We start from the raw sequence: 11,317 nt of genomic DNA, 5'->3' as shown, positions 1-11,317 counted from the left end.
ATTCTTCTTGGTGTGAGCAAACTCTCAAGCAAACAGGTTATTTTAGATTCCATTGCAGACACTTGGAAGGTGAAAATACCCAGGAAACTAAGGCCGTGACTATGTTTCCACCTCCACTGGGTATATTCTGGTACCAGCAGAGGCCATATATGTATTAGAAAAGCCACTAATAGTAAAGTCCAGCAAGTGGAAATGGTTATCATTACTAGAGCTGCCCATGCCCCCAGTCTGTCCTGCTATCCAGCGGGCTGAGATCCCAGGATGCAGAACCTGAAGGTTTGGCAATACTTGACTCAAAGCCCCAGTCATAACAGAAGGTGTGAATGAGGAAGCAAATATTTCCCAAAGGTTTAGTGGTAATGCTGCCTGTGCCACGGGGACATCGGGAATACAACCAAAGCCAGCACAGGAGGAAAATAGCATGGAAGAGCTGCAGGATGTGTGTGAGAGAGAGACAGAAAGACAGGGGCTAGAGGCACTATGTGGGGAACGAGAGCGACAGCATAAGAAAAAGTGATAAGAAAAGAATCTCACACTGAAGAGTCTGAGATGCATTTTCTTTGTGTCCGATTATTAGAGTGCCTTCTGGAGTCTTAGACAGGAGTGTTTGGAGAAGGGGGAGAGAGCTGATAAACGTGTAGTCTACAGATTAATTTAAAAAAAAGTCAGTTTCAGTGTGCCCCTTTGCAGACTACAATGGAGGGAGACCAAGAGGAACAGGTCACCTCTGGGATCAAACACCCCACCATATCCAGGCAAGTTATGGGCCTGCTGCCACCAGGCATACTCCCCTGAGTAGCTCTCTTTGGGGGGTCTACTTGGTGGCCACAGTGAGTTCTGCAGTGCATTCAGCGGCAATTCAGCCTTACTCCAGTGAGTCCTGGCCTTGGGTTGGGCAAAGTCTGGGCACGGCCCCTGCCACGCACACTCGTAGCCATAAACTCTGGGTTAAAAGAGGTCTGAGTGGGCAGCTCTGCTAGCATTTGCTGCTTGGGAGGCTGCTGCTGTTTGTTGTGCATGTGTTTGGGTCAGGGCCCACGTGCTCATGGATGCACGTGGGTAAAAACACCTTGGTATCAGGCAAGAAGTGAAGCTGCTTTGCAAACAATGCCCATTCTCTGACTTGCCAGAAGATGTGTCTGAGTGATAGATGGTGAACAGCAGCCACTGGAGCAGCTGGATTTGCACCCCTGAGTTTTTGTGACTGGGGCTGGATTACAAAGGGTGCTGCTCTTCAGGGTTGGCTTTAGGAAGTGCAGGGCCTAATCTGAATACCAGGCGGTGGTCTGGGTCTTTGGCGGCACTTCAGCAGTGGGGAGTCCTTCACTTGCTCTGCGGCACTGAAGGACCCCTTGTCGCTGAAATGCCACCGAAGACCCAGACCGCCGCCGGGTGAGTAAAAAAAAATAAAAAATTAAAAATGTGCCTAAGGTACAGGGCCCAATTCCGGGGAATCGGGAGAATCAGCCTAAAGCCAGTCCTGCTGCTCTTTGACACATGGAAATGTCCATGGGCTACCATGGCTATTGCAGAAGGGCCTGGCTTTCGAGGAGCAGGTATGTTTCTCATGTGCTAGTACACACTGGTGGAAACATGTCTGTTCTGGCTTCCTTCTTAAACACCCCAAACCAAAGGTGCTAAAACCAGCCCAGCCCCCTGAGGTGCTAAAGGCTGCCCTGCTCCCAGCCCAGCAGAGTCTGTGTGCCCCTACCCCCCAGCAGTGCAGTGTGGGGAAGCCTGTGGGCCAGCCTGCCAGCAGACATCCAAGTGTGTGGGCAGCCCAGCAGGGGCCATGTTTCACTGCCAGATCCAGAAACAGACTCTGGCCTGTTCTGAGATTGGGATCAAATCTAGCAGACAGATGTAGCTCCAGCACAGTGGGTCAAGAAGCCCCATGGTGCAGGGAGAAGCAGACCTGACGGACTGTATCCCTATGCCCCATGGCTCAGGGGATGCCAGACCTGGGGAGCTGGATCATAAGAAAGGCCATATGGGTCAGACCAAAGGTCCATCTAGTCCAGTATCTTGTCTCTGACAGTGGTCAGTGCCAGATGCCGTTGGAGCTTTAGAGATGTTCGGAGCATGGGATTGCATCCATGTCCCTCTTGGCTTATAGCCACTGATGGACCTGTCCTCCATGAATTTATCTAATTCTTTTTTTATACCTTTGGCCTTCACAGCATCCCCTGGCAATGAGTTCCACAGGTTGACTGTGTGTTGTGTGAAGAAATACTTCCTTGTGTTTGGTTTAAACCTGCTGCCTATTAATTATATCGGGTGACCCCTGGTTCTTGTGTTGTGTGAAGGGGTAAGTAACACTTCCTTGTTCACCTTCTCCACACCATTCATGATTTTATAGACCTCTATCATATCCCTCATTAAGCCTCTCTTTTCTAAGCTGAACAGCCCGTCTTTTTTATCCTCCTTGTATGGAAGTTGTTCTATACCCCTAATCATTTTTATTGCCCTTCTTTGCACCTTTTCCAATTCTAAAATATCTTTTTTGAGATGAGATGACTAGAACTGCATGAATTTATACAGAGATATTATGATATTTTCTGTCTTATCTATCCCTTTCCTAACATTCTGTTTGCTTTTTTGGCTGCCAATGCACATTGAATGGATGCTTTAAAAGAACTATCCAAAATGATTCCAAGATCTCTTTCTTGAGTGGTAACAGCTAATTTAGACCCCATCATTTTGTGTGTATTGTTGGGATTATTTTTTCCAGTATGCATTACTTTGAACTTAACAACAGTGAATTTCACCTGCCATTTTGTCACTCAGTTTTGTGACATCACTTTGTAACTTTTCAGTCAGTGTTGGACTCAACTATTTTGAGTCATTTTGTGTGGTCTGCAAATTGTGCCACCCTACGGTTCACCCCCTTTTCTAGATCATTTATGAATATGTTGATCATCACAGGTCCCTGTACACTATTATGTATCCCACTATATACCTTTCTCCACTCTGAAAAATGGACCATTTATTTCTACCCTTTGTTTCCTGTTTTTTAACCAGTTACTGATCCATGAGAGGACCTTCCCTCTTATTCCATGACTGCTTAGTGAGAGACCTTGTCAAAAGCCTTCTGAAAGCCCAAGTACACTATATCCACAGGATCACCCTTGTTCAGATGCTTAACTCCCTGAAAGAATCCTAATAGATTGGTGAGGCATGATTTCCCTTTACAAAAAACATGTCGACTCTTCTCCAACATATCATGTTTATCTATGTGTCTGATGATTTTGTTCTTTTGCTATAGTTCAGATTATGCTTACCGGCCTGTAATTGCCAGGATCACCTCTGGAGCTGGTACAGAGGCTGGTTTAAGCTATAGATTACATACTAAAGTTAGTAGTTCTGCAATTTCATATTTGAGCTCCTTCAAGAACTCTTGGGTGATGCCATCTGGTCCTGGTGCCTTATTATGGTCTAATTTGATCTGTTTGTTCCAAAACCTCCTCTAACTGATACCTCAGTCTGGGACAGTTCCTCAGATTTGTTATCTAACAAGAATGGCCCAGGTGTGGGGATCTCCCTCCACATCTGCAGTGAAGACTGATGCAAAGAATTCATGCATCTTCTCTGCAATGGCCTTATCTTCCTTTTTGTTTTGCACCTTGATCATTCAGTGGTCCCACTGAATTGTTTGGGTGACTTCCTGCTTTTGATGTACTTACTTTTTGTTCTGTTAATTTGTGTGCCCTTAGCTAACTGCTCTTCAAATTCTTTCTCGGCCTGCTTTATTATACTTTTACACTTGATTTACCAGTGTTCATGCTCCTTTCTATTTTCTCACTAGGATTTGACTTCAAATTATTAAAGGATTCCATTTTGCCTCTGCTGTTTAGCCAAGGTGGCATTTTTTTGATCCTCTTACTGTCTTTCTTTTTATTTAGGGTATACATTTAGTTTGAGCCTCTGTTATGGTGTTCTTAAATAGTTCCCATACAGCTTGCAGGCATTTCACTCTTGTGACTGTTCCTTTTAATTTCCATTTAACTAGCTTCCTCATTTTTGTGTAGTTCCCGTTTTGAAGTTAAACACTACCATGGTGGGTTTCTTTAGTATTTTTCCCCCTGAAAGGATGTTATATTTAATTACATTAAGGTTACTATTGCCAAGCAGTTCAGCTCTAGTATCCTCTTGGACCTCCCGTGTGCCACTTAGAACTAAATCCAGAATTGCCTCTCCCCTGGTGGGTTCCAGGACTAGCTGCTCCAAGAAGCAGTTGTTTATGGTGTCTAGAAATTTTACCTCTGCATCACACCCTGAGCTGACACGTACCCAGTCAATATGAGGATAGTTAAAGTCACCCATTATTACTGAGGTTCTGCTTTTGTAGCTGTTAGGATCCTAACAAGGACAGTTCTTGGGACCAAGTATCAGAGCAGGATCAGACCTGAGGCTAGAAGTAGTGAAGTTTGTAGTCAGGTTCCAGGCCAGGGTCAATACCAAGGGTCCGAGTCAGGGTCTGGAGGTAAAGTCCAACTCAAGCCAAGGTCAAAGCCAGGGGCAGAAATGGTCATAGCAGCTACACGAGAGCCATACTGGACACTTCCTAGAATGCCCCTTGGGTTTATATAGGGCAGGGGGCCAATCAGGGGCCACGAGGCTGCTGCCTGTCAGACCCCTTGAGGCGAGGCTTCCCATGGTCTGTGTCCACAGTGGGTTGGGGGCTGTAAAATACAAGTTGGTTACAGTGACAGCATATAGCTATTAGCTGCCTAGTAGCTTTACAAGTCTGGGACTCTAGATCTGCTCTATAGCTGCTCTAATCTCCTTTAGTATGTCACTGTTACCAGTGTAGGAGTGGTTGGTGATATATTCCTACTGCTGTACTCTTATTATTCAAGCATGGAATTTCTATCCCTAGAGATTCTATGGTATGGTTTGTTCTATCTAAGATTTTTGCCTTATTTAACTCTGTGCCGTTTTAGCCCATGGTGCCACTCCCCCACTAGTACAAACTACTCTGTTGTTCCTGTATATTTCGTACCCTGGTATTAAGTGTGTCTGAATGATTATCCTCATTCCGCCAAGTTTCCATGATGCCTGTTATGTCAATATCCTCATTTCATAACAGGCACTCTAGTTCACCCATCTTAGTATTTTGATTTCTAGCATTTGTATATAAGCACTTGTACATTTTGTCAATATTCAGTTGCTTCCTTCATGTGTTATATTTAAATGGGACGCTTTTATGTTTGACTGTTCCTCATTGGCTCCTTCCTGTACTTTACCAGTTTCTTTCCTATCCTCTTTACTAGGATATAGACTTCCTCCTTTAATAAGTTCATCCCTAAGGGACGTCTGCATGCAGACCATGTGCTCTCCATACCTGTTGGCTTTCCCCCAGCCCTTAGTTTAAAAAATCCTCTACAACCATGAGCGGAAGGTGAACCCTGGGCTCGGGGAGGCTAGCCCCCAGCACTGTCGACCCCTTCTGCCTGAGGCCCCACTTCCCTTCCACTGCTGGAGCCCAAAGTCCCCGCCATCCCTGGCCACCCTAGTGCCCCGGCCCCGGAGCACCCCCTCCCGAGTCCTGGAGCTCCAGGCAGCCGGGTGGCACTGCCCCCTCGCAAATCCTGGAGTGCTGGTCAGGCAGGTGATGTGGCCTCTCGCTCCAGCCGTGGAGCGCCGGGTTGGTGGCACAGCCCCAGGGCCGGAGTGCTGGGCAGGTGGTTGGCATGGTCCCCCCTCCCCAGCCTCAGAGTGCTGGGCAGGTGGTGTGGCCTCTGGCCACGAAGCGCTAGGCGAGTGGGCAGCGCGAGCACTGAATCCAGCTGCCCAGAGTCCCTGGCCACAGGTGGGCCCCAGCCCCAGCCCAGGACTCTGACCATGGGGGAAGAGGCACAGACTGCTGGGAAGCAGGAGGAGGCCTGGGAGCAAAGCATGGGCTGGACCATATAAGGCTGTTTGGGGAGGCACAGCCCTCCTGCACCCTGGCCTTTGATACCTGCTGCTCATGTCTACAAACTTTTTAATTTTACATGCCAGCAATCTGTTCCATTTTGGTTTAGATGGAGACCATCATTCCTGCATAGGTGGCCCCTTTCCCAAAAGGTTTCCCAGTTCTTAATAAATCTAAACTCCTCCTCACTATACCGTTGTCTCATCCACGGAGTGAGACCCTGCAGTTCTGCCTGTCTAACTGGCCCTGAGCTTGGAACTGGAAACATTTCAGAGACCGCTACCATGGAGATCCTGGACTTCAGTCTCTTACCTAGCAGCCTAAATTTCACCTCCAAGATCTCTCTCCTACATTTCCCTGTGTCACTGGTACCTACACATACCGCAACCACTGGCTCCTCCCAAGTACTCAACATAAGTCTGTCTAGATGTCTTGTGAGATCTGCAACCTTCTCACCCGGCAAGCTGTTCTCCTGATCATCACAACTCCCAGTTCTCTTTCTTTCTAATAACCAAATTCCCCACTACTATTACCTGGCTCTTCCTCATCCCAGGGATCCCCAAACTAGAGTAGTGGATCCCAATGCCCCACAGTCCAGGGGGATCCCAGACCTCAGCTACTGGTCAGGACCAGCCCTATTATCTTCATTTGATATGTTTTTCAGGAAGCGCAGTGACTGAGCTGCACTCATCTATGCAGCTACTCTGTTGCATGTTAAATGTCAAATCTTTGTTTGTTATACGACCACCCAGGATTGGGAGAGCTTCAGTGTTATCAGCTAGACCTGGCCACACAGGACAATCCCAGATCGCAAGATCCCTCTGATATCTGGGGCAGTTTGGTTCAAGAAGTCCAGTTGGATTTCACAGCTGGCCTGCATACCTCCAAAGGGCTGAGCCAACTCACTGGAGCCCATCACGATCAATGGTTCACATCTGGGTACAGATTTCGAGGCTACAGCCCATCTGCACTGCAGACAGTATCTGGGCACATGGTGCTTTCATTCAACTGGCCTTACTGACTTCCTTGGGGTTGCCATGGTGCGATGGGAGATTTGGTTAATTTTTCTTTAAAATATCACTGAAGGTGACTCTGCTCCAGTAGAGAAAAGGCTCTCAGGTGTCTAACACTGGGTGTCAAACATTCCAGAGTCAATTACCTTCCCAGGAACCAACCCGAGCCCTGTGAGAAGAAGGAAAGAGCTAAACCTGCTGCTCCAGCCGTGTACTCCTTCCTCAGTTCTATGCCCATGGAAATCAGTGAGAGCTGGGCAAAGGGAAAGGCAGAGGGAAAGCCAAGGAAAAAGCTTGGGACGAGTGTGGCTTTGAGATCAGTGTGGGAGCGGTTGTGCCCACCCAGGCAGTGCTTCTCCTGGCACTGAGGGGTGTGGCGAGACACAGACAATGTCAGGTGAAGGCAGAGGAGAGAGATAGAGCCCTTGTACCTCTGCTCCATGCTGCTCCTCTGCAGATCAGCAAGGCACAGGCTGGCTTAGAGAGCGGTGCTGACTCCAGAGCCTGGAGCCTCCCTCTGCCTTTGTGCTCGCCTGACAATACAGGAGTAAAAATAACCAGCCCGCATTTGCAGTGAGATAAAAGCGAGGTTTGCCTTTTGTGTCTTTCTGGGCAGGAGGAGAGCAGCACCAATGGAGCTGCGTGGATGGGACACATGGGAATTTCTGACATATCTCTTCCCACACTGACCTTGACAGACACAATATAAAGGGGCTTCCCAGCACACCCACAGCCATTCAGTCCTATATCCAAGGTTGGTAATAAAGAGCATGTCTGTGTGCATGCGTCTCTGCGCTACTGACCCGCTTCCCCGCCAGCGGGACAGGACCGGGTACTAACTGGGGGGTGCAGGGAAGGTGGGTAGGAGCAGGCTGACTCTGAGATAGATGGGGCGTAGGAAAGAGAGTATTTAATGAGGTCTGGGAAATCTGGGAAGTTCCTGGTTCCTGGGAAGTTCCTTGTTACAATGTTTGTATCAATGCGGCGTTTCTCAGCTCTGTTGCATGGTATTGTATTGTATGGAGGATAGGAAATAATGCCACAGTATCGCTTGTCAGCGCAGTTGCTGTGGCAGCCATCGAGAAGGCACTCAGGAGCTTTCGGGGTTAACACTCTCACCCTTCTTTTTCCAGTTCTCCACTCCAATATTTACTTTGGAGCAGGGACCCTTGTATTCTTATGGGGTTTGCAAAAGTGGCTCCTGCCTCAGTGGGGCTACAGAACAGGAACTGCACTGCCAGAGGTGATCGTGAAAAGTGGGCTTCTCTCTGCCGCCTTGGCTGCTGATGGAAATCCACATGTGCAGTGGGTAGATTTCAGCAGACTCGGGATCGAAGCTCAGTTTCCACCCACTAAGAGAGACAGCCGAGATGTGCATTGCAATATAGATGGCAGGTGTACAGTGTGGTTAGTAATTACATTGGCAGATCTGGGGCTGTTTATTACTGCTCTTATTCTCCTGGGCCCTCTTTAGTTCATGGTGTGTTTGAAAATTGTATCTGCCCACTGTAAGAAGCCTGTGGACTGGCAATGTCTCTCTGGACTGACTCCTTGTCTCTACTTTCCCTCCTTTTCAGGGCTCACAGGTCTTTGGCTTCTTCTTTCTTTGCTGCTGCCCAGTCTTCTCCCTCCCGGCAGGCAAGATGGCTATGATAGACATGAGCGAGTTCGGGGAGGCTGCTGACTTCCTCCGGAAGAGCTACACAGAGCAGCTCAAGCTTCAAACGATCCCCTTTGATGGTAAGATCAGCAGCACCTTTGAGCCTGGCACATGCTGGTCACATGGGCTATCATGTCCATGGCCTGGTTTGCAGAGTATTCCCAGCTCCATTCACAGTGCTGTGGACCCTGGTAGGGTTTTGTAGTATCATTTTGTCCCATGTGTCTCATATACTCCTGCAGCAGTGTAATCCCCCCACCTGCAGCCTGCTCTTGTGCTCACTGGTAAGAAGTCAGAGGACCAGAATAACTCAGCGTTAGTGAAAGGCAGCAGCTGCTTTTGGCAGTCACTGTGGCTCCTCAGTGTGGAGGGTAACAAGGTGGCTGTTTATCTGCGCCTAGGTTAAGTGCCCAGAAGGACTGAGGGAGCCAGCAGTGCCTGTTCCACAGAAACAGAGCTCAGCAAAGCCCTCTTCCCGTTTCACTTTGGTGTTGAACAGGGATCATCATAGATTTGGGTGACAGATTCTTCACATTATCCTTCCACTCGTTCCATTATCATATTCCATTGCTACACAGCTAGAGTGTGCCTGGGATAAAAAAGCCCTGGGATTGTGCCAGGATACATTTGGGAGGGCTAATAAATAAATCAGGGGCAGGGACGAATTTTGCATTCCCTAAACTGTGTTTTCCACGTCTCCCCAAAAATGCAGCAAACAACAGACCAAAATCAATCTTAGCATTAATTGGGGAAAATTAAACAAGCATCCAGCATGAAAACTCCCAGGAAATCCCTGTCAAATGACCACAAACACTGGAAGGAAAAAACAAACATCCCTTAATATTGCTAGATTGTGTTCTTACTGCTCTCTGAAGCTATTGACAAGAGCAAACAGTTCCCTTCGCTTCAGTTTTCTTCTCTTTTCTTTTGGACCTGAAGGAAAGAAACGAGCTTGGATCCCAGATGACAAGGAAGCCTATGTCGAGATTGAAATCAAAGAAATCTCTGGTGGCAAAGTCACCGTGGAAACCAAAAATAAAGACGTAAGCAAAACAATCCTGATTTTTAAAGTTTGCTTTTTGAAGGATGGCCATAGGAATGGGGGAAAGAAGCACAGAGGAAAGGAATGCATGGGGGAGGAGGGGGCATGAATTTTTGAACAGCTTATCTCTGAAACTAGATAAGTTCTTACTTATAGCACTTAAGTGTTCAACCTGCAGTCAGTCGTGTAAATGGCTTTTGTTACCCCGTAATGTGCTATCTGACTTGCCAAACATGCCAGGGCTTCAATAAACCAGCATCAAATGGTCAGTTTCAAAAAAGTCCTCTCTAAACAACAGGCTGCAAGAATGACAGTAGGGCTTTCCCAGCCTGAGTGATCAGCTGGCATCTTAACAGCTGTAACAATAGCCAGCAGGAGAAGTCTGCTCAGTTTGCAAACAGCCAGTTGCTCCCTTGGACGAAATTATTCAGCTAATCTTGAGAGAAAACCATTCAAAGCAGGAAATAAGGGAAACTGGGGTAAATCTGGAGTTATTCTGAATTTACACCAGTACTATAGAGAGCAGACTTTGTCCAGAGATCAACATTTTAATGAACTAACTACATTGCTTAGAGCAGTGGTTCCCAAATTTTAACAGCCTGCAAACGCCTTTCACTAAATTGTGAAATCTTGTGAACCCCCTCCTAAAAATCAGTATTTCCAGGGATTTAAGTTGAAATTTCCTCAATGTGATGGATGCACTTGCTTTGCTCTGCATAGGTCTTGGAAGTCCGGAACCACTGCCGGCTCCTCCGCTGATGGGGGCAGGGCTCAGGCTGCCCGCCCCAACTGCCTGGCCCCGCTCTTCCTGGGGCTCAGGCTGCCAGCCCCACACGGAGCGCTAGGGTTCGGGCTGCTGGCTCCCGCACTGAGGGGGCCAGGCCTTGGACTGCCAGCCCCAACTGCCCAAACCCGCTTTTCCTGGGGCTTGGGCTACCAGCCCCACACGGAGAGCTAGGGTTCGGGCTGCTGGCTCCCTGCTGAGGGGGCCAGGCCTTGACTGCCAGCCCCAACTGCCCAACCCCGCTTTTCCTGGGGCTTGGGCTATCAGCCCCACATGGAGCACTGGGGTTCAGGCTGCTGGCTCCCCCGCTGATGGGGGAAGGGCTCAGGCTGCTTGCCCTAACTGCCTGGCCCCGCTCTTCCTGAGGGCTTGGGGTATCTGTCCTGCAACCGGGTCCCACCTGCTGCCTCCAGTGCCTGGGGTCCTCTGGCCACCATTAGTTAAATTTTTCTGGCGAACCCCCTGTAATGTTCTACGAACTCCACTTTGGGAACCAATTTGTTACACAGAGAGCCAGATTCTGAACTTTGCTCCACCCACATCAATCCATTGGGCCTGATCTCATTTACACCAGGAGTGAGGCCTCAGAAATCAATTGCATTACACCCATATAGGGTAGCTGGGAGATCAGAATGAGACCCATGGAACTCAATGGAGATACTTCAGTTCTACACTGGTGTTAGATCACAATCTGCTCCAGTCAATTTCTATTTACCAAAATAATATATGGCAAAAATAATTTCTAGGCTGGATTCTCCACTCCATTAGAACAGTTTTAGGCCAGTGTAACACCACTTCTCAACAGACTAACACCAGTGTACAACTGGAGTAACTGAATAGAGAGTCATGTCCTATGTACACAGTGAACTATGTATTTCTTTGTTTGCATTGCTATGGTGCT

At 48.0% G+C, this 11,317-nt stretch overlaps 1 protein-coding gene across 1 annotated transcript in view; it reads left to right on the top strand.

Annotated features, from left to right (window-relative positions):
• Window positions 1-7,585: 7,585 nt before the first annotated feature.
• Window positions 7,586-11,317, top strand: part of MYH7B (myosin heavy chain 7B) — a 55,208-nt gene continuing 51,476 nt past the window's right edge. The window contains 3 exon segments of the mRNA XM_030533814.1: window positions 7,586-7,684; window positions 8,508-8,670; window positions 9,530-9,633. Coding sequence (XP_030389674.1) covers window positions 7,586-7,684; window positions 8,508-8,670; window positions 9,530-9,633 — 366 coding nt within the window.

This window comes from Gopherus evgoodei, chromosome 14 (assembly GCF_007399415.2).
Source record: "Gopherus evgoodei ecotype Sinaloan lineage chromosome 14, rGopEvg1_v1.p, whole genome shotgun sequence".
Lineage (NCBI taxonomy): Eukaryota > Metazoa > Chordata > Testudines > Testudinidae > Gopherus > Gopherus evgoodei.
The sequence above is the reverse complement of the archived record's forward strand: the minus strand, read 5'-3'. Positions and strand labels throughout refer to the sequence as shown.